We start from the raw sequence: 23,728 nt of genomic DNA, 5'->3' as shown, positions 1-23,728 counted from the left end.
CTGACAGTAGACAGGGGATCTGAGTCATCTCCATGATGCCAGTACCCTCTGGGGGTCCTTGGCACATGGTAGGGGGCTTAGCAAATACTGAATGCATAGGTGGATAGGTGGGTGGGTAGGTGGGTGGATGGGTGGGTGGGTGGATGGATGGATGCATTAGATGAGTAGGTGACTGTCTTCTTTATCCCATTAATGTCATGTCCATACTGACCTTGAAGAGACTGAAGAAAACATCTTGATCACGTCATCATCATTACCACCACCACCACCATTTATCAAGCACTTAATCCAAGCCAAGCACTGAATCGAACACATTATTCCACATGGCCTCATTAAACCCCACAGTAATGCCTGTGAGGTGTTACTTCTCTCATCCCCATTTGGCAGATGGGGGAACTGAGGCTCTGAGAAGTAAATTAACCTGCCCAAGGCAATTAAGCTCCTGAGAAGCAGAGCTGAGACAGAGCAGACTTGTGTATCACTGCTTGTACTCCATGCCTGCCACTGGGCCTGCTGCAAACATTGGTATTCAGAGCATCAGAAAAGACAAATGCTGTGTCTACAGATCTCTGTCTTGGTTCACCCTCCTAGCCTGGTCTTTGCAGCCATTTTAAGGGACTATGTCCTCCTTCCTGATTGAAGACTCTCCCAGTGTTCCCACTGCCCTCTCCCCAAGCAGATGGTTTAATTACTTGAAATTATTTTTGAGCAAGGACAGGCAGGTGAATTCCCTCTCCACCTCACACCTAACCTACAAAATGGAAATTGAGTTGCTTTTTTTTTTTTAAGTAGCATACTGTGATGAAACAATTTCCATGAAAACTCTGCTCTTCCAAATCCTTCCAAGGTTTCTGTTATCAGCCATAAATGGGCTTAGTTAGTTTCAGTCAAATCCTCAAATTTTCAAATCCAGTTCATGTGGTGAATGTTTACTGACCACCTATTATGTGCCAGGCTCTATTCCTCATGCTTAAAAACAGTCATCAATAATAGCCACTAATGTTAATATAGTCCTGGCCAATATGCAAAGTGAATTAAAATTTACAAAGGGCTTTCTCATCCATTATGAAACTGAAGCTCAGAAGAGTTAAATAGCTTTCTCAAGTTACTACTGGTAGGCCAGGTTGAAAAGCAAAGTTACATCCTATACAAAGCTGTCAAAGGTAGGAATGATCCCCAAAATGGAGCCTCCCCAATGAATCCTGCCAGGACTTCCCATTATTCATTCATTCATCACAAATTATGTGCTAGCTATTAGTGACACAAAAACAAATAAATCTGGGTTCCTGCTCTCAAAGACTCAATCTAGCTGGAGAGATGAAGAAGCAACCCACAATAGCATGAAAATTGGTAAGAGATGTACAAGAGGGAAGCCCATGTACCACAGGACAAAGAAGGAATCAACCCCAGTCTTGGGTTGGGGGGCAGTGCTGAGAATGCATCAGGAGTCACAGGGCAGATTTTTTTTTTTTACCCCTACTATCTGGAACTCACCTTCTTCCTATCTGGTACCCAATATGCCATGTGAATTCTGACCACAAATCTATTTCTTCATCATACACATGTATGGGGCATCTCCTTCACATAAGAACCTTTGATAAGAACTGGGAATGAGAGAGATGAATGGATTCTGCCCATACTTTTAAGATGTGTACTGTCCAGTGAGCAAAAACAAGTAAGTTGAAAATTATAAGGTTGTACTATATGAAATTATCACCACTTGGCCATTTTTTACCTTTTAAAATGTACATGTTCATTTTTTTATCTTTTAAAATATACAAAATATACACCTTATAGTGTTATAATTTGCTGTTCAGAAAAAAAGCCCCAAACCATTGATCCGATATCATATTCATGCATCTACCACCACATCCCCCATGTAGCAGTAGCCATGGCTGAAGCTTGGAGAACACAATTACTCAAGACTCAATGGTAGAAATTAAACTAACAGCTATTTACCATAATTGTAACTAACATGAATGGAATGCCTACTACCTATTAGGCACTGTTTCAAGCAATTCCCATGAACTAACTAATTTATCCTTCTAACTCATGAGGTAGGTGCTATTATTACCCCATTCTACAGATGGGGTACAAGAAACTGAGGCACATGGTAAGTTGTGATGTGGCTCAAAGTCATGCAGTTAGTGCTATGACAAAGCCAGACTTCTAACCCAGACATCAGGAGTGAGAGCCTGTGCAGCCAACTGTTCAGCTGAAGCACTAATTGTGCTTTTGGTCAGAATAGTTCTTCGGTTCCAGGATCATCCAAGTGGGACTTTCATTAAAGCCATGATCTTTTCCACTGAAATGGAGATGGGTTGAGGCACTTATCTCTGGGGTATAGAACTGTAAAGGCTATCTGTGTTGGAGGTAAAATCAGGTAGGAATCAGGTGGAAAATCTTCCCCTGAGAGGATATGGGCAAGATAGTGGGGGTGGCATCTAACTCCCCCATCAGGCCAACTGGGTTTAAGCCTTATTTTTCACACTAGTAAAAAACAGAGCCAACAGAACAATCTTGCGAGAGACTCTGAAAGACTTTGGACTCAAGCAGGCCTGGCTGGCGATCCAGGAGACAAAGCGCAACCCAAGGTTGAAATGTAAGCCATTCTCTTCACCTCTGCTAGGAGTATAACCTCTGAGAGTGTTGGCACTTAGAGGCTTGTGAATGGAATCTTCTTCCCATTCCATTGTGTAATCAAGTATTGCTATTACTTTTGGGCTTTGGTTCTCTTGAGGATTCTCTTGCTGGTTCTAATAACATTTCAGCTAATTCTCCTGAGTTCTCTAAGCATACCATTATATGATCAGTAAATGATGATGATGATGCCTTCTTAAATAGTTACATAGTTATCCTCCTTATTTTAGCTTCCTACCTTATCATTTTGGCTACACTGTAGATTTGGATTCTTTGTTAGCAGCTTTAATATTTAATATCAGTTAAACTAGTTTTACCAATAATATTTTATCAGAATGAGGAGAATGGATTGGGTTTTGGATCAAATGCAGACAGACTGCTTTGGGAACAGAACTAAGTTCCTGTAGTAACTCAGGTGTAATATGACATCTAGGCTCGATGCTTCACTAAACATTTATCAAGTATGTAACATGTACCATGTATCAGGTACTGTACTAGTGACTGAGAATGTGGCCCAAAATGAGACAGACACACCTGCCTTCCCAGAGCTCCCAGCATCAGGATGACCAAGGAAAGAGAAAAGACAAGGCATTTCTAAAAGGTATCTGGGCCAAGAATTAGCTGATGTGGTTTTATAGATGGGCAACAAAAAAATTACTGCCAGTCTCAAAACCTGGCAGTATAAATGATAATAACCAAGAAATTGACTGAATTTTTATTAGCTTCTGAAATATTTTACATTCTATTCATCTGAAAAAAGGAGATGAGAGCAATGCCATTAGAATTTTTCATTTGTGAATGCTTTTGAAAACATGGATTCAAGAGAAATTACCAGATATTTTAATTCTCTGCTATCTCACCCCTGATACCAATCAGGCTACCTGTGAAACAATTTGTGATAATTAACATTTGTCTAACGCTTTTCCAGTTTGCGAAGCTGCTTTCCATGCTTTGTGTCCTTTGGTCCCCAAAATAACCTTGGGAGTCCGCAGAGCAATTTCAGTGAGGTTATCACACTGGATTCTTGAATTCTTATCCCCTACTTCCCTCTGGTCCACAGGTCAGCCAAGCCGGTCATTTTACAGTGCTGCAAACAAAGCATGCTTTCATACTTCCTTGATTTTGCACTTGTGGTTCCCTTATGCCAAGAAAGCAGCCCATCCCTTTCCTTTCTTGTTCAAAGAGTGCCCTATACATTCTGGGAAATCCTGGGCAGGCAGGGAAAAGCCTTTTTTCCCTAAGGCAGCGAGGAAGGCCCAGCATCTTGGAGTAGAAAGCACCCAGTAATGGTGCCATGTCAGGGTAGACCAAAAGACCAGTAGGGCACAAATTGTCCTCCAGCTGATTTAAGTGTCACTGGAAGCAATGGTTTCCAGGCCTTCGGCCTTCTTAAAGAGTGTAGGCGTTAACACTTTGCAATTAGACAGATCTGAGTTCCAATTCTGGCTGTGTGACTCACTAGCTATGTAACCTTGGGCAAGTCTCTAAACCTAATCCTAAATTCCCCCTCTCTATAGAAAGGATCTAATAACACCCACCTTTTTAATTTTTTTATGTCTTTATTTTATTTTGAGAGACAGAGAACGAGTGGGGGAGGAGCAGAGAGGGAGACACAGAATTTGAAGCAAGCTCCAGGCTCTGAGCTGTCAACACAGAGCCCGACGTGGGGCTCGAACCTACGGACTGTGAGATCATGACCTGAGCTAAGTCAGACACAACCGACTGAGCCACTCAGGCGCCCCAATACCCACCTTTAAAATGAGGGGAGTGTCAGTAACTAAATGTAAACCACTCATCACGGTTTCTAACATATAATAAGGGACTGCTAAATGGAAGTGATTATTCATTAGTAAGACCACTTCCCTTGTGGCAGAAAAAAGGTACATGTTTATCATCATCATCATCATCATCACTTCTACTATTGCTATTATTATTTACATTTTCTCTTATTTCTAAAAACCTACCTGCTTTTCCTAGTGACATTTTCCCTGTTCTTTCTTGGAAATGTTATTTCTGCTCAGAGAAGAAAGGGAGGCAGTTTGTTTTGTTATAGGGAAGGTGTACAACAAAGCATGGGGGGCATCAGTCTGGGGGTTGGACAAGCTGGCTCATGAAGAGTCAAGAACAAGAGTCATCCAAGACAAAGTGGATGGGGAAGTGTTATAGAAAAGGGTAACTGCATAGGGAAAGGTCAAAGTCTGAAGAGACTGTGGCTTGCTGGGGGGAGCTTCAGGTGCAGTAGTTCCTCTCAGCTAGTACACAGAGTAGGCAGGATGATGAGTGAAATAGGATGGAGAGGGGAGCAGAGGGCCCAATTCCAGTGGTGTCTACTAGGCAGCCTACACTCTCATAAGCACTTTCCATGCATTAACTTACTTACTCCTCACAATCAGATCCATTTTGCAGATGAATAAATGTAGGCACAGAGAAGTTAGGTAACTTGCCCAAGGTCACACAGCAAGAATATGTCAATCTGTATCCAATGCCCAGGCTCATCACCAGCATACCAGGAAGGCATTGCTTCTTTTTCTCTGTGACAGTCAGGCATGTGTCCCAAAGCCAGAAAAGAAACAGCCCCTTCCAAAGCCATGAGGAAGCAAGGTATCCTTCACCTGCTGAACTCAGCTTGGGCAGAGGGGAAGCTACTCTCTGTGCCACCTCCCAGTGTGCAGAGGTGGGTCTTTAGAAGTTCCCAAACATAAAACCATTTCCATATAATTATGCCTCCTTGACCTACATGTCATTCGACTGTGTGCATGGACCTGAAGCACAAAAAACAATTTCTCCAGCCAGAGAAAACTACTTCCCGAGGCCCCAGGGTAAATAGACACTGTCTTCTGGGCATGGTCTGCTCCTTGTCCATTCACATCCCCTGACATAAGTGCTATCACTTCAACCCAGCATCCGCTGGGAGGATGATGGTCCCATGGTGGAACAGAACATCCACCAGGATAGTGGCCTTGGAGAGCGTGCAGCAGAGCTGTGTGCATCAGGAATTTTCCAATGTTCTTGAACATTCAGATCCCATGGAACATTCCTCTGTTAGCCCAAGAGTGGAAAGGGGGACACATGACATGGGGAGATGTTACTTCTCAAGCATTTCTGCTGGCTCCTGTCAAATTCAATCTATGAGGTAGCTACAATACCAACCCATGTTTGAAAGTTCAATGCAGTTTATAAAAGACCCTCTGTTCTTTACTTCCACCCCCCCCAACAGGTGTCTGTGGTCTGATACAGAAATAACCACTGTCTTTTAAAAAAAAAAACACATCTTTTTAGTTTATTTATTTACTTATTTTGAGACAGAGACAGCGCAAGTGAGGGAGAGCAGAAAGAGAAGGAGAGAGAGAGAATTTCAAGCAGGCTCCACGCTGAGAGCTCATAGCACAGATCCCACGGTGGGGCTCAAACTCACAAAACTGTGAAATCATGACCTGAGCCAAAAACAAGAGTTGGACACTTAGCCAACTGAGCCACCCAGGGACCCCACAACTGTCTTACCTACTAAAACCCATTAAGGCTTAAAGCCCTTCAATGACTCTCCATATCCTCAGAAAAAATTCAACTCAAACACAGCTGCAAAACTGTCTGAATCATTAGAATTGGATGCTACTACTACTTTACCACTTCTCCAACTAGGCCTCTCTCCTAGCAGGGGCAGGCAGATGACATAAATGAGTGAGGTCTGATAGGGACTGGTTCAGCTGGAGGACACATGCTCCCATGAAAATGTCACCCAGGGTGCCCTCTCCTGATTTTCAAAAGAAGCTCACATGTTCCACTGGCCATGAAATGTAGATATGACATACTGATTCAGAAATCCTAAAGACACATCTGCAGCCTGGAATCTACCCCCCAAGCCTCTGGTGTGTGACCTCCATTCCCTGCTGAACTTTCAGCTGCTCCACCAGTCATTCTCTTTTTCCTGTCTCTTGACCTTTGCACATTCTGTTCCCTCTTACTGGCATACCTGCCCCCACTCAACTGGTTCCTAACTTCCATGTCACTCCATGCACATGCCACTTCCTCCAAGAAGCCTTCCATGATTCTCTAGGTTAGATGGTTACTTACTCTTAAGTGCTCCCATTGTATGCTGTCTTCTGCTGTTGTGGAGCTTCCTTCTGGGTATCTACCTGGCTTCTGCCAGGCTAGAAGTTCCAGGAAGGAAGAAACCATTTTTTCTATTTTACTATGACATCCACGGCTGTGGTAAGGTGCCTGAACACAGCAGGGAGTCAGTGTCTGTGATAGAAGGAAGGGGAGTAGGCTGGCCTGCATTGTCTGAGATAATGCAAAATCCTTCTCACTCCAGAATCTCTTGGGTTAGGCTATGATCAACAAAAGTAGTATTTGTTGAGCACTCACTATATACTAGGTATTCTTCTAAGCATTTGATGTAGTTCCCACAAGAACCCTATGAGACAGGTATTACTATCCCCTTTTTACAGATAAGGAACATTAAGGCACAAGAGTATTTAAGAAACTTAGGATCAGAAAGCAAGGAACTGGCAAACTTAGGGTCCAAGCCCATGAAGCCTGGTTTCAGAACCAGTGCTCTTAACCTCTCCACTTTTCAACAAGGGAAAGGGCCAGTGCTCTACAGAAGAAACTATCTATCACACTCAGTGGATAAATGAATAATATTTTGAGTACCTACTACATGTAAGGCATGGTATAAATGGTCAGTCTTCCATGGGAAATGTACTGTCTACCTTGCAGAGATGAGAAAACTGAGTTAAGTGTCATGCTCAGGCAAGGTAGGGACCTCAAATCCATCATTCATCATGGGAGGTAAGAGAAATTAAGTTCCCAAGAAGCTACCTAGAGAGACTGAGTTATACCGAAGAAAGGGATACAATCAAGTTATCATGCGTGTAATGGAATACCACAAAAGTGACAGCAAGCAGATAAATGTTTCAAAGAGAATGCCATGGGGAATCCATCCACCCGTCCATCCATCCGTCACTCTTATTCCACAAATGTTGATAGAGTACATACTCTCTGACTGCCCTGCAAATCCTCCAGGTTCAGAGAAAAAAGTCCCTGCTTTCAGGGGCTCTAAGTGAATGGGTAATAAAGATTTTGAAGAAGATCATTACAAAAAATGTGTTAAATACTCTAGCCAATGAGATGCTTGACTCAGCACATTGAGATCAGGGAAGGCTTTAAAAATAAAAAATCTACCACCCAAAGAGCTATAGACAAGGAAGGTGTTCCAGGCAGGAGAAACAGCCCATGCAGTGCTATGAAGGAAAGAAAGAATGCTGTGCTTTTAGGCAACAGCTCGTAAAGTGAAGAGCAAGGTGCATTTGCATGGGTTACTGAAGGGAGCTGATGTTGTGAGAGGTATCTGGTTGGTCATGCAAAGATCCTGGATTTTGGTTATAGAGCAGAGGTCTCAAACTAGCTACCCACAGGCATGCGTGCGTGCGTGCGTGTGTGTGTGTGTGTTTGCAAGCCTCTCCTAAAGCACTGGAAGACCTGGCCAGTTGGCTGTCATTCCCTCATAGGAAACCACCAGGAAGAACTAAATAGTGGCTGCTCTCTTGAAGGAGGGCATGAACTGTTCAGTTCATTAAAGGCCCCTGCGTGCCCACCTCACATTTTGACATTACCTACCTGGCCCTGTTGCCATTTGAATTTTCAAACCTTAGCATAGTGCCACTGACAGGAGCAGCTAGTTTGGAATGACTCCTCATGCTGCCTTGGTATGATTTATTCAGTAAGTTCTAAGCACCTTGAGCCCAGGGAATGGGTCCTGTACTTCCAAGAGCCTATTCCAGGCCTGGCACATAGTTGGGCATCACTAAATTTATGTTGAATGAAATTGGATTCACGTGGAAGATTCTGGCACAAAACCTCTTCAGAGAAGAATAATAGTCTCAAAAAGATCTTTCTCTCACAATGAACACTAAATTAATTTCCAGTTGCCCTTGACCGTATCACCTGACTCATCTTCTGCAGTAAACCCTTGGTAAGCTCCTAGTCTATTCAAAACTGTTAACCAGCACTTCAGTGTGTCTGTGATGTTGTGTTAGTCTATATTTGTAGTTAGTCATTCATTCAACAGGTTTTTATTAAGCAGCAACTGCATGTCAGAAACTGTGTAAGAGGTTAGAAATGTATTAGCAATAATAAGCAAAGTAGACACACTTCCTGCCCTTCTAGAATCTTAACCCCTCTCACAGTAACGATGGTAAAATTTATATAGCATGCATGGTACAAGGCACCTGTTCTAGGCATCTTCCCCATATTTATTTATTTAATGCTCATAGAAGCCTGTGATAGGTGCCAAATCATCATCCTTTTTATAGATAAGTAAACTGAGGGACACTATTAAGTAAATTGCCCAGGACAACACAGCTAAAAAGTGGCAAAGTCAGGTTGGAACTCTAGCAGTCTCGTTCTGGAATCTGTTCTCTATGCCCTTGTCTTTCTGGAATAACACTGGGAGCCCCTAAAATGCCTCTTGAATCAGCAAAGCAGCAGACATTAAAGTTGTGGTCAGCTCCAGTAATGTTTCTAGCAATGGAACCATAGGTAGAGAGATGAATCACAGCAACATGTTCTGAAAGTAGTGAATGCTCAGGTTTTTCCTGATGTCATGTTACTGCTTTTCCTTTTAAGTTGGAGACCCGTGATGCAGACCTAATACTGAAAAGCAGCTGGAGGTACAAAGTCACCAGCTAATTGTTGCCATTTATACACAGTCTTAGTTAGCTTCAGGGCAACCAGCTGTCCCTAAGAAGTGGCTCCTGAGAAGAGAAGCCTTCAGGCTAGAAAGACAGCAATGGGTCACTGGCTGAAGAATTATTTCTTTAATTTATCTGTCACATCTATTAGATTCCTAGTTCTTGACTGTGCCACCCAGAGGTCTGCCTCCCTAGCTCATGCCAGTCCTGGATATTGGCATGCCCGGTCTCCCTGGTCTCCTCCTTCACACCTCTGTGTAGCCTTCCCTGGCCCCACTGGGGGGGTCTTGTTGCCCCTCTCTCCCTGCAGACCTGAGAAAATTCCTGGGGCAGCCTGAGTCACACCTGCTGCTTGGTCATGCAAACTCTTTGCCTTTCTGCCTCTGTTGCTAGCAGGCAGAGACCTACCTCCCCTCATCAGCAGCCTCAGCACTGTGAATGGCACAAAGCACATGCCCAGCACGTGCTTTTTGAGTGCAAGAAGGCCCAAAGAATTGTGTGACTTACCCAAGGCCACAGAGCTAGAAAGTAGAACAGAATTCTACTTGGTCAATATAGACTGTAAGCTCTGTGTGGATTTGATCTGCTTTTGTGTTTCCACATCACTGCATCACCCATGTCTGACACAGAGCCTAGTAATGGTGGACGACTCAGTACATTTTGTTGAATGAATAAGTGAGCGCCAACTTCATTTAATTCTTCCTTTTTCCTTGCTTGCATGGAAGAAGACGGGGAACGGAAAATGAAGGCTTTGTGTGGACTGCGTTTTGTATACACAATTGATAAGCTATTTGCCCAAAGCTAAAAATACCTACCCCTGGCAGTCACTGGGAGGCAGATGGATGGTGCTTAGCACAAGATGTTTAATCAAACAGTGACAACCCGAGCAGAGCCACAATTAGCCTCTGACACCCCAGTGAACTCTAGATGAAGAGCCCAGAAGCCTCTGACTTCCTGTTGGTCCTCTGGCACCTACTGACCATCACCCTGGACCCACAAAACAGCACAAGCAAATGAGCATCCTGTGTGCAAGGCAGTCACCAGCTGGAAGTCAGGGGATGGGCAATGTAGGCTGAAACTGAGCACTAGGGACAAACACAAGGGAGGATTAGCCAATGGGGAGCATCATTCTATATTGGAAAGGGCAATGGAGAGTACCAGCTGATATACACAATTAAAAAAAAAAAAAGACAAGAAAGAAAAAGAATGAACTGGCCTATTTCTATATAATGGTGAGTTCACTAGTGCTAATTACAGAAGTATCTGGACAAGCACATGCATCAAATGGGCTCTAAGTCTAATAAAGTGTTTTTCAATCCTGAGTCCAACACACACCTGATGTCTGATAGAGCCAGTTTCTTAACCAACTGAGACTCAGTGTTTTCATCCCTATAACGGGGATATTAATAGCACAGATCTCCTAATGTCATGTGAGGATTCAATTTAATATAAGTAAAACTTCTAACAAGTGAACCACATGGAGTAAATGCTTAATAAAGGGAACTGTTATTAACACATGCATTAGTTATTACTAAATCTGCTCAGCTCTAATATAACAGGTATCCAAAAACAGGAGAACTTAAAGAGGCATTTGATTCCTCAACAGCCAATTTCTTAACCCTTCAGTCTTTCTTATCTATGATAAAGGGATGAAAAGAGTACCTAGTTTATCTGTAAGGATTAATTAAATGCTGGATATTTTAACATTAGAGACTATAATATTAGATAACATTTGATATTACAGATCTGAAACGTGCTTCGCATATAAGAAGGGATGGGTTTTAGGGCCTGACACACAGTAAGCATTCATAACTGTCAGGGGCCCGAAAAGATGGTGGTGAGTCTCTGTCTCATGCCTCTTTGCCTTTGCACATGGCAGTTCACCTTCCCTGAAGAGTCCTTCCTTGTCTTGTGTGCCCATCAAACTGCCACTCACCTTCACCATATGTGAGCTATGATACTATCTTTATTATTATTGTTTTATTGGTAACTGGCTCATTTTGCAGATCTGGAAGCTGAGGCTCTGAGAAGGGAAATGGCTTGTCCATGGGAACACATGGGTCATGTGAGGTCAGAACCTAATTGAAGCCTGAGGCATCTCCCAACAAAACTAGGATGCTTGGGCATGCTTTCCCCCAATCTTAATGAAATATAACTGACCTACATTGCAGTATAAGTTTAAAGTGTAGAGCATAATGGTTTGGCTTACATAGATTATGAAATCATGGCCACAAGAAGCTTAGCATCCATCACCTCAAACAGCTACAAGAAAAAGAGAAAGCAAAAAGACAAAAGGATTTTTTTTCTTATGATGAGAACTCTTAGGGTTTACTCTGCATTAACAGCTTGCACAGGTATCTCAGACAGCAGTATTAAGAACAATTTCATTGACGGAGTATAAGGAGTCAGAGATCTTTTCTAGAGCCAGTTCTCCCATCCTCATGAAATACAGCAGGAGAATCCCTTGCCTAGACTTGCCAGTGCTTCTTCCTCCATGTCAAGCCTTTGCCTGGTTCAGATAATCCTCTTCACAGGACTAGTCATCACACTCACACATACTAACTAACTGTAGCCACTTACTGTGTGCTCTGCCCATACCAGTCTCTGTGCCAAGAGCTTTATGCATGCGATGACCTCTGATCCCCCAACAACCTTCTGGGAAACACATGTCACTGGTTCTCCCACTTTACTGAAGAGGATGCTGAAGCTTCTAGTATTACTTGTCCAAGAATGCCAGCTAACAAGGGGGATCTGGGTACTAACCCAGTTCCTCCATACATGCCTGTCATTTTAAGGAAACTATCCCTTCTGGTAACCCTTACATTCTATGTTTCCTGGAGAGATAGCTCAAGTTCTGCTCCTATCTGTGTCTGTGACAAACTCTTGGAGCCATTTAAAAAAAAACAGCTGCATCCATCTCTTGACCCAGGACGGGACACTGAGTGCTTTCAAAATACTTCTTCGACTTGCCAGCTGTGCCTACCTTGGGCAGGTGGCTACCCCTCTCTATATCAGTTTCCTTGTTTGTAAAATGGAGACCAGAGAATACATTCTCCTTGTACTGTTTTGCCCTTTTATCTTTCTTTAAATAAACTCATTTTCTTAATAAGCTGAACTTATTTTTATAAGCAGGTTTTTATCACTACCTTAAATGGAAAAATAACATTCCTCTAATTCCATTTAAACTAAACACATAACTTTTAAAGTAAAATTATTCATCAGTGAATCACATAAAATCACCTCATCTCTCCAGAGCCAGCAGGCTCATAGTAGGTACTCAATTTAGAGTAGTCATAAGAAAATAAATTTTGGCACCAAGAAGTGTGGTCTGGAAACTTTTGAGTCTACTGGCCAACTTGAGACCTACAGTTGTCATGGTTACCCCAAGACACTGCTCCTGGTCAAAAAGTCAGAACGAATTTTGCAGTCAAGAGAAGGCCAATTTATTGGCCCAGATGGATAGGATAACCAGCTCAGGTACTAATTCACTTCTCCCACTGTCTTGAGTCAGACTGCCCTGGCAACCATTTTAGCTCTTGCCGACTATTCATCTGCACGGGTCAGCCTTCCTAGATCTCAACTAGCTCCGGCCCACAATGGAAACCACTGCTTTGTTAGGGTCTAGGAAAAGCCAGGAAGACTGCATTGTGTATCCAGGGCTCAAACTCTCAGGGCAAATCCACAACACTGGTTCCACCACCACAAATATCACTAATCCACCACAGCTCTACTTAACTCAGGCATACTTTTAGAATACGTTTCAACGGGAACATGGGAGCACTACCAATAGGCTGAAGATGAATTGTGTTTTGCCATTCCTGTCTCAGGCTGTGCAATCATGCTTCAGATGAGACCACAGAAAGACAGAAAATACTACCCCTAGCTTTGAAAAGAATCCACTCTAGTGCTAAATGTGGTGACAAATAGAGGTCTCCACAAAAAAAATAGAGAAGAACATGATAGTAAAGCTAGAAAGAATATTAAAGAGCTATGAAAATAAAAACTAAAATTTTAAAAAACAAAGGCTATTTCAGAGACAGCAAGAGACAACTGTCTCATCGTGTAATAAGGGCCAACATTTCTCTCCACCAAGGAGAGAGGAACAAAGTGGGGAGTAGCCAGTGGAATACCACTGCAGCAAGAGAGATTAAGTTAGAGGCAATAAAGACTTTCAGGATAGGGTGACAGGATTGTTAGTGCCTGGAATTATACTTGAAGGGACCCTAGAATCTTCTCTGGGATTCCTGGAGAGCTCAGACTCTCTCTGACTCATCTCTGCTTCCAGCACAGTGTCTGGCCTCTAGTTCAATAATTGTCTGCTGAACTGCACTTGCCAGGTGTAAAAAGTAACAATAGGTAACATTTACTGAGGGCTCATTATGTGCCAAAAAGCATGCTAAGCATTACACACATGATATTTCATGTATCTTTCTAACAACCAATGGGGGTACATTTATTATGATGCCCATTTCACAGATGTAGGAACTGGGGCTCAGAGAGATTAACACTACCCTTCAAAAACTCTTCCAACTAGGATAGATTCTTATGTACCTGAGGTTCAGCCTGCAAAGAACAACAACAACCCCAAATGGCTCTTTAGAGGCCTCCTGGGAATTTGGAAGCCATCTCGCAAGGATTGCCTTTCCCATGGAGTGAGGGTAGGGACCCACTGCCTGTCCTCACTAGTCCACAGTCAGTTTTGTGCCCCTAATAACCAAATGCAAGAAAGACATTTGCATTCCCAAGCTTCTGCCTGGGGCAAGAGGAACAATGAGGAAACAGGGATGGCCACTGGACAGCTAGTAGTGCCAGAGGATGGAACAGCTGCCCTCTGGAAATCCTTCCCTGCTTCTCTCCTAGGAGCCCTCAGGGCAGAATCACCTGAAGACACTCTAGGACCATCCACGGAGGCCCAAAAGACTGAACACCAAGTCTTGTCACCATCATGACATTCCCTCTTCCTCCCTCCACTCCAAGATCCAGAGTAGAACAGGTAACAGTGAGGAAGATGACGATCTCCAAGAGGCAATTCCCATCACACAATTCAGTCTCCACTCCCCAGCTGATCTAAACAAGGGCAGTGCCAACTTCTTGCCTGGGAGGCTTAAACATTGCTTCTCCTAACAATCTGTCCTTGGGGCATCTCCCAGGAACAGCTAAAATAACACCATTTCAATTGCTTGACATGTTAGAGGTCCTTGCACTTGTGGAGGACATGAGGGCTAAGGCTAACTCTTCCAGTGCAAAAGACAGACAACTTTAAGGAGGAGAGATGCATTTAAGTCACCAAGGATGGTGAAATTCACAAGAACATAATTTAGGATGCAGAGAAATTTCTGTCCTTTTCTGAAGACCTGTATGAACTGAGCAACTGTGGTATCAGTGGCCTGCTTTTGTTCACATAACAGCCATTATAATCAAAAAGTTCCTCTTGGTGTCTAATCTAAATCCTTTTGTAGTTTCAGCTTGAGTTCTTTCCCTTTTCACAAATTTTCTCAGCTGTCTTTAGGAAGAAAGAGAAAAATGGAAAGAGGGAGGAAGAAGGAAAAAATGTGATACCCTTTAAACCAGCACTTCTACTTTTGTGAATTTATTCTACAGATATATAAAAAGATGCTTAATGAAGTTCTATAGTAGCCCCCCAAAAAATAAAATAAATAATGTCCAGTCATAGGTGAATATTTCATAAATATTACTGACATATGGGGTGAAAATCCATGATTTATTTCTAACTAAAAAAAAATCAATTTGCACAACAGTTTTATTGTATGTTCTCCTTGTGTGGCAGTAATTATTATTAATTACATTTATAATTTATAATAACTGTTGTCACTTGGGGCTCCATTGAGCTGGACATCAAAGGTGGCTCACTCCAATGGCTGACAATTAATATCGGATTCGGCTATGCAATCACCTGGGGCTTTCAACCAGAATCTGTACATGACCTTTCCATCTGACTTGGGCTTCTCACAGCTGGGTTCCAAAATGGAACACTCCAAGAGCACATATTCAGAAGGCCCACCTATAACCTGTACATACAAGATCACCCCTGCTATAGCCTATTAGTCAAAAGTATACCAGAGAACCAGCTCCAATTCAAGTGGAGGAGACTACCCAAAGGCATGAATATCCAGACATGTGGTTCATCAAGGGCCATCTATGAGACTAGGCACCACAATATCTTTGGAATATGGGATTTGGGCAGACTTTAACATTCTGATGTCTAATGTAGTAGTTAAATATGTAAACTGGGAGGCAAAAAGCCTGGTTTAACGTCCTGGCTCACCACGTGCTTGCTGTGTGACCTCAAACAAGTTACTTAACCTTTCTGAACCTTGATGCTCTCAAATCATAGTTCCAACCTCGTAGGTGATTGTGAAGATTTAATGAAATATGGTGTGTAAGATGCTTACATGTAAATGCTCAATAAAAATGAGCTAATAATAATATAATTACAAGCCAATTCAACGTTTACGTTTTTTACAAATATCTGTTTTACTTTTGTAATTGAAAAAACTAATTTTCAAAGACCAAAAACAGAAAAAAAGGAAATCTAGCAGAACTGAGAGAGATAAACTCAAAACTCCTAGTCAATGCTCTGTTCCAGCTACTTCTTCCAAGGAACCTGCAGGAACCTTATAGTCCTCACAGACACAGAAAATAACCTCTGGAAAACTCTGCCCCTTTCCCTCTGCACCAGGAGACCATCCGGTGGTGGGGTCTGAAAGCCAACCCCATGTTGTTCTTTCAGCCACTCCCCAAATCCTCTCAAGTTTGAGCACAGTAAGCTTCAAAGTACAGGAAATGAATTCCCCCAAGAATATAACCAAGAAGCTTTGTAATCACAAAACATGGGCTTTCTATTACCCAGGAGCTTAAACCTGTCCTGTGACACCATTGACAGAAAGGATTTGCTTTTTTGAAGCATTGACATTTTGATTGTGAAGTTCACTGGGGCTTGCTTTTAGGTTTCCACAACAACAGTCTTGGGCTGGTTAGTTTGAGAGAAAAGCTAAGAAATATAATTTCAGGAGGTGATGACTTGGGTTTCTTTGGTTGTTTTGTCTGTTTGTCTGTTTCACCTATTTTAAGGACACACAGACCCTGTCAACACCACTTCTTTTCTTTAGGGGAACATGTGCCACCATGGAAATGAAGGGATTTCTTTATGTGAGTAATTACAGCAAATGTCAAACCTTAAGAGTTGAAAACTCTGCCTTCTCATTTCTTTTTCAGAAAATCAATACACAGGCATCGTTCCATTCCCCTCCAGGTTTCTGTGGCTCACACATGTTTTCTTATCCCAAGGATCCCCTAAGTGTGCTTGATGTTGCCTTGGGGGCAAATCTATCTGTACAAAAGAAATGGGAGACTCAGTGTCTGTGAGTTAGTTTCCCAAGAGAGGCAATTACTAGAAACTTAAGGAAATGTCAAATATGAATACCTAGCAATTTCGTTTGGAGTCAATGACTTGCCTGACTTAAAGCATTAATTAGATGGGGCTGAAATATTTTTAAAGAGCTTGGATGTGGAGAATTTTTAGCACCACACTTCAAAAAGCATTCAACAGGGGAGTAAGACAGTGATGAAGAGTCACTCCCTGCAGAATATACAAAGTATTTTTCCCCCTGGGAGAAAATTCTGGGAGACCCCAGCATTTATGCATTCCTGCCTCCTTGTAGGCTGGCAGGTGAGGCAGGAACATGGGAGAGAAATGACAGCACCTTTCTAAGTCAGGGGCAACCCAGGACACAGGAATCACTTTCCTCCAGCTGAGAACCCTTTCCTGTGACGAAAAATAAACACAGAACTTGATATGCCGTAAGTCAGACAGAACTAGAGTCATTTTCTGGCTCCCTCACTTACCCAGATTGTGGCTTTGGGCAAATTACCTAACGACCCAATCCTCAGTTTTCTCAAATAGGGATGATAATAGGACGGTTAAGAGGCCTTCTTTCTGTTCCATGAATACCATGCTCACTACCAACTCAAGGCCTTTGCACATGGCATTTCCACTGACTAAAATTCTTTTCCCACAAATCTTTTCATGGCAGATATCCTTCTTTTCATCCTTAATTAAACTCAAATGTCACTTCCTAACCTAAAAAATAATCTCCCATCAATTTATCTCATCTCTGGGTTTTATTCTGGATAGTATGTTGTCTGAAATTCTCTTGTACATTTTTATATTTATTTATTGTCTGTCTTCCTCACCATACAATAAGCCCAATGATAAATGGGAACTTATGAATTTTGTTAACCCCTGCATCTCCAATACCTCATACAAAGCCTGGCCCATAGGAAATGCTCTGCTAACATTAACTCTCAGTTAATAGCAAACATCCACTGAAAACTTTACCACATGCCAGGCACTGTTCTAACCAGTTTATAAAAATTATTTCACTGGATTCTCAAAACAACCCTTCTTATTAACCCCATTTTATAAGTAAGGAAACTGAAACACAGAGAGATTGACTAAATCTGCCCAAAGGCAAAAAGCCAATAAGCAGTAGAGCCAGGACTAAACTCCAGCAGCCCAGCCCCAGACACCACACATTTAATCCAGAGTCCTGATGCTCTTGGCTTTGATAGGTAACCATCAGACTTGATTCTACAGCTTGAATTTATGAAGCTCAGACTGTATATGATTAGATCAAAGTAGCCAGACTTTTGACCCACACCTTCCCCCAAATCATTCCATGTGTGTTCACCAGTCCCTCTTGGATTACTCTGTGTTCTCATTTAACTCTTTAGTACTTAGCTACTTGTCTGTTTTTCTATACTTTCTAGGTGGAGACTCTGAATGTGTGCAATACCAATTTGTTTCTACCATTGGCTCGTGCACACAGAAGGTAGATGCTAAATACTTTTTAAAAAGATTTCTAAATAAATAAAACATTTTGGAATGTTTTTCAACAGAACACAGCAAGAGTATTTAATAAAAGAGAGCTCTTGGGGCGCCTGGATGGCTCAGTCAGTTCAGCATACAACTCTTGCATTCACCTTAGGTCATGATCCCAGGGTCATGGGATCAAGCCCCTATGTGGCTCCATGGTGAGCATGGATATTAAGATATTAATTAAGCTATTCTCTCTCTCTCTCTCACCCCCCACCCTTGCCCCTCTCCTCAACTTGCTTTCTCTCTATAATAAAAATAAAATGTGCATGCTATTAAAAAAAAGAGCAAAATGTATATGAAGCAAGTAGAAAATTAATATAAGCATTCCTTGCCTTAATAAACCCAACTCTTAATGCTTTCACCATCTCAGGGCCTTTGCATATGCTCTTTCCCTTGCTTGAAACACTTTCTACTCTCACCCTTTTTACCTATTCATTTCCTACTGGTTCTCCAAATTTCAGCTTAAACATAACTTCCTCAGCAAAGCTTTTATGGATCACTCATAGCGCTTATAGCTTCATAGCACTTATAGCTTCCAGTTACATATTTTGTGCTGTGGCTCTTCAGGTGACTTATTTTTTCCTCAAAGATTCTAAGCTCCATAAAGGCAAGACCATCCACGTCTATTTTGTTCAACATCTCCTGCCAGGGCATAGCTCAGAACCAATGCACAAAAACACTGCTGAATGCATGAATAAACTTGAAATTTCAGGTTTACAAATACAAAGAACTTTGCTTTAATGGGACTTCTTTTCTTAGGCAGTGACTTCAAACAGAATTTACTCATTATTTTTTCCTTTTGCATACAGTGTAATATACCTGCTTAGTACCCCGACCCCTATCTGGATTATTCATACTGCAGAGTGGTTTAGAGCATGGGGGTTGCTCCTGGGTTTGAATCCTGGCTAATCAATATCATCAACACCTTAACTCTTCACTGCTTCAAAATATTATTTCAAAGTGCTTTGAAGAAGAGCAAGAATAGCACAAACTTAAAAACAAAAACAACAGCAGGAAATTCGGAGAGGATACGGAGCAACTGAAACTCTCATGCTCTGCTGTTGGGAATGTAAATTAGTAGAACCACTTTAGAGAACAATTCAACTGTATGTGGTAAAAATAAAAATGCACGTACTCTAGAGCATAATAAATATACTTCTACATATACACTACCCAGGAGAAACTCTCACATATCAAGTTGTTAACTATGGCAGTTTTTAATAGCAAAATCTTGGGACCAATTTAAGTGTACAGTGTTTCATTTTTTAATTTTTTTAATGGAGACACCAAATCTGAAGCAGGCTCCAGGCTTTGGGCTGTCAGCACAGAGCCCGATGTGGCACTAGAACTCAAGAACTGCAAGACCATGGCCTGAGCTGAAGTCAGAGGCTTAACCAGCTGAGCCACCCAGCTGTCCTTAAATGTACACTGTTTTATACATGCATGTACACACATACACGTATGTCTATATGTGTATACAGACACATATTATGTAGATGTACATTTGTGTACATGCCTATTATACAGAAATATATATAGACATGTGTCTATATGTACAGATTTGGCTCTCTGTATGTATACATGAATAAATTACAGTAATTTTATATAATGGAATCCTATATAATTATTAAAATGAGTGAATGAGAGCTACATGTGTCAACAATATGGTCTCAAAAACATAATGTTGAGTGGAAACAGCATCATATTGAATGGATGGTCCACTCTAAAGGAAAGTTAGAGTATGCAAATGTGGCCCTGAAGATTACAGCATGGTGTTTGCCTCTAGGGAGAGAAAGAAGGAGGGAAGGGAAAAAATGGGCCTGGGACAATTTCAAAAAGGACTTCAATTTTATCTACAGTGTCAGTTCTTTTTTTTTTTTTAAGAACTGAAACAAATATTTTTTGGTATAATTTATTGTCAAAATGGCTTACATATAATACCCAGTGCTCATCCCAGCAAGTGCCCATCACCCATTTTCCCCTCTTCCCCACCCCCATCCAACCTCAGTTTGTTCTCTGTATTTAAGAGTCTCTTGTGGTTTGCCTCCCTCCCTCTCTGCAACTATTTTTTTCCCTTCCTTTGCCCCATGGTCTTTTGTTAAGTTTCTTAAGATCCACATATAAGTGAAAATGTATGATATCTGTCCTCTGACTTACTTCACTCTGCATAATACCTTCCAGTTCCATCCACATTGCTGCAAATGGCATGATTTCACTCTTGAAACAAATATGTTAAAATGTTAATATTTGTTTAATGGGAGTAAAGAGTGCACCAGGATATATATACTATAAGCCAATTTTACAAGTGAACTATTGTATAAAATTTTAAAAAGTAAGATTGAGAGAGATTCAAATGCCAACTCTGCCACCAGACTTCAGAAAAGAGAAAAATTCTGATACTCCTGTTTTCAAAATAGAATAGTGTTGACTGTAAAAAGTAATGAGACTAAATGTGCAAAATGACTTGTAGATATTATCCACTGGAATATCATTTTATAATGAGTCCCTAACAACTTTACAGATGTGTCTTATTCAGACAGACATTTTTTTTAATTGATCAGAAATTTTATGCATTCATTTCCAGGGGCACCTGGCTGGCTCAGTTGGAGGAGCATGTGTCTCTTGATCTCAAGACATTTACATTAGCCTATGGTTAGGCAAAATCATCTAACACAAAACCTTTTTGAATACTATATTGAAAGTGAGAAACAGAATGGTTGTACAGGTACAGATGGTTATAAGTTTTAAGAGCTAGCGATCACGTGACTGACTGGGAATTCTGACTTATTGTTGTTGCCCAACAAAACAAGAGAGTCTCATACCACATATCACTAACCCAGGAAAAGATACAAATTCAAAATCCCAAGTACAATTTCTACTGAATGCCTATAGCTTTTGTACCATAGTAAAGTCAGAAAATCATACGTTGAACCATCATAAATCAGAGGCCATCTATACCCACTCTAAAAATAAATATAATTTAACTTTAATCTGAAGGTCATGATCTTCTCAGCTCCTTCAATACTAAATCTACATTAAAAGGAAAAGTCCTAAAATCCAGGTTCCAAAAAAGGTTCTTAAGAGGTCAGTCTCCTACCTGAATACATGAATCTGGGAACACCCCATATTTTCCTGCATGTGGGAGGACAAAAGAAAAAGCATGGGATTTTGGATGAGGGGATCTAGGTCTGGTTCCTGTCACTAGCACTTACTGTGTGACTTTAAGTGAGTTCCTTAAGCCTCTAGGCCCCAGCTTCATTTCTGAAGTGAGGACAATGACCGTACCACCTCCAATGATTGTGAGGAATAGTTTCTTTATTCCAACAATATTAAATTATGCATATATAATTTTGTCAAAATAGTATCCAGATGGCTGTATAAGCTACAATTTGTATTGTAGAGACTGTCCCTCAAAAGCATTGGTTCAGTCCCTTAGGCTTCCATCGAAGTGCCCATAAACACATGCCTAGGGTCCTGTATTAGCGAATAAAGTCATCTCACTTCAGAGATAAACCAGATTCTCTTCTCTCCACAGCCAATATCTTGACAGTGATCATCCTCTCTCAGCTGGTAGCTAGAAGGCAGAAGTCCTCCTACAACTATCTCTTGGCACTTGCTGCTGCTGACATCTTAGTCCTCTTTTTCATTGTGTTTGTGGACTTCCTGTTGGAAGACTTCATCTTAAACATGCAGATGCCTCAGGTGCCCAATAAGATCATAGAAGTTCTGGAATTTTCATCCATCCACACCTCTATTTGGATTACTGTTCCATTAACCATTGACCGGTATATCGCCGTCTGCCACCCACTCAAGTACCACACAGTCTCCTACCCAGCCCGCACCCGAAAAGTCATTGTTAGTGTTTACATCACCTGCTTCCTGACCAGCATCCCCTACTACTGGTGGCCCAACATCTGGACTGAAGACTACATTAGCACCTCCATGCATCATGTCCTTATCTGGATTCACTGCTTCACTGTGTACTTGGTGCCATGTTCCATCTTCTTCATCTTGAACTCAATAATTGTGTACAAGCTCAGGAGGAAAAGCAATTTTCGCCTCCGTGGCTACTCCACAGGGAAAACCACTGCCATCTTGTTTACCATTACCTCCATCTTTGCCACACTCTGGGCCCCCCGCATCATCATGATTCTCTACCACCTCTATGGGGCACCTATCCAAAACCGCTGGCTGGTGCACATCATGTCCGACATTGCCAACATGCTGGCCCTTCTGAACACAGCCATCAACTTCTTCCTCTACTGCTTCATCAGCAAGAGGTTCCGCACTATGGCAGCCGCCACGCTCAAGGCCTTCTTCAAGTGCCAGAAGCAACCTGTACAGTTCTATACCAACCATAACTTTTCCATAACAAGTAGTCCCTGGATCTCACCAGCCAACTCACACTGTATCAAGATGCTGGTGTACCAGTATGACAAAAATGGAAAACCTATAAAAGTATCCCCATGACCTCACAGTTTTGGCAACTAGTGCCTCTGTCTAATCTATTTCCAGATGGGAGGGTAGCCCACTTAAAAGGGCTAACCTGATTTCCTATCTCCACAGACTGAGCAACTCTCAGACTGGTTGATGAGAAAAGATGGAAGAGAAGAAAGAAAAGCATCAGTCTTGTTTTCATTTGTGCATTTATTTTCACAATGTCCCTTGACAGCAGAATTCCTACCAGTCTGAAGATGTCTTTGGAGGTTGTGTCATCATCCTGTGGTCAGTGACGACATACAGTAAAGAAACAGTCTGTGACTTTGCCTTGGCACCATCCAGTCATTGGGAACCTCTCATTTATGTGACACACCAAGCCCCAGGAGCAGGTAGCTGAGTCTACACTCTTCCTCTAAGAGCTGAGGTCAATCATCGCTTCCCTGTGCCATCCCCAGCAGCTAACAATGCTGACCACTGGGATTTGGGATTTTTCCAAGGTGCCCTTTGTCCTAGAGAAGGTTGTGGTCTTGAAGTGGCCCTGGAACCCTAAGGTACAGAATGACACTGTTGGGACAAGCAAGTATTAATCCCATCCAAACTCTGGCCAGAGCTTCTTTGGAAAGGCTCCAAACCAACACAACTATGACCCTCAGACCTGGGTCTAATGCAGGCTTTCTATTTGTCATTATGTATAGATTTTGTCTATCTCCTCCAAAACAAAGACCCCTGCCTGGTGTGTGGGGGGAAAGGAGGATCTCTTGAGCCCAGAAAAACAAAAAAAATAAGCCCACTCTTGCCATTGTTTTGATCCATCCCATGTCAGCTGTGTATGATCCCTTTATTCAAAATAGCTTCTTACTGCAGTGCCACTCAAGCTTCCTGGAGAAGACTTTTACATGTAGAGTTGACAACCCTGCCTCCTTGCTTGCTGAAGCCCTCACCAAATTGTTTTATCTGAACTGACTTCCAAACTGGACTTAATTTTCAAGGGTCAGGAACTGTAGCTCTGCAGGTATGAAGAGAAGCATTCTCAGCTCTGCCCCACAGTCCAGCTGAT

The 23,728-nt window shown here is 41.9% G+C and overlaps 1 protein-coding gene and 1 long non-coding RNA gene across 3 annotated transcripts in view; one reads left to right on the top strand and one right to left on the bottom strand.

Moving 5' to 3' along the window:
• The window catches only part of GPR139 (G protein-coupled receptor 139), a 36,881-nt gene extending 14,180 nt beyond the window's left edge, over positions 1-22,701 (top strand). Inside the window, exon 2 of the mRNA XM_039255912.1 lies at positions 21,767-22,701. Within this exon, the coding sequence (XP_039111843.1) occupies positions 21,767-22,701 (935 nt within the window). The remainder of the gene's footprint in view (positions 1-21,766) is intronic.
• LOC120247852 overlaps positions 1-23,728 on the bottom strand; it is a 134,034-nt gene that overhangs the window by 31,605 nt on the left and 78,701 nt on the right. The window lies entirely within an intron of this gene.

This window comes from Hyaena hyaena, unplaced genomic scaffold, assembly GCF_003009895.1.
Source record: "Hyaena hyaena isolate Hyena2069 unplaced genomic scaffold, ASM300989v1 scaffold_550, whole genome shotgun sequence".
NCBI classification, from domain to species: Eukaryota; Metazoa; Chordata; class Mammalia; order Carnivora; family Hyaenidae; genus Hyaena; species Hyaena hyaena.
This window is presented reverse-complemented; position numbering and strand designations above follow the sequence as displayed.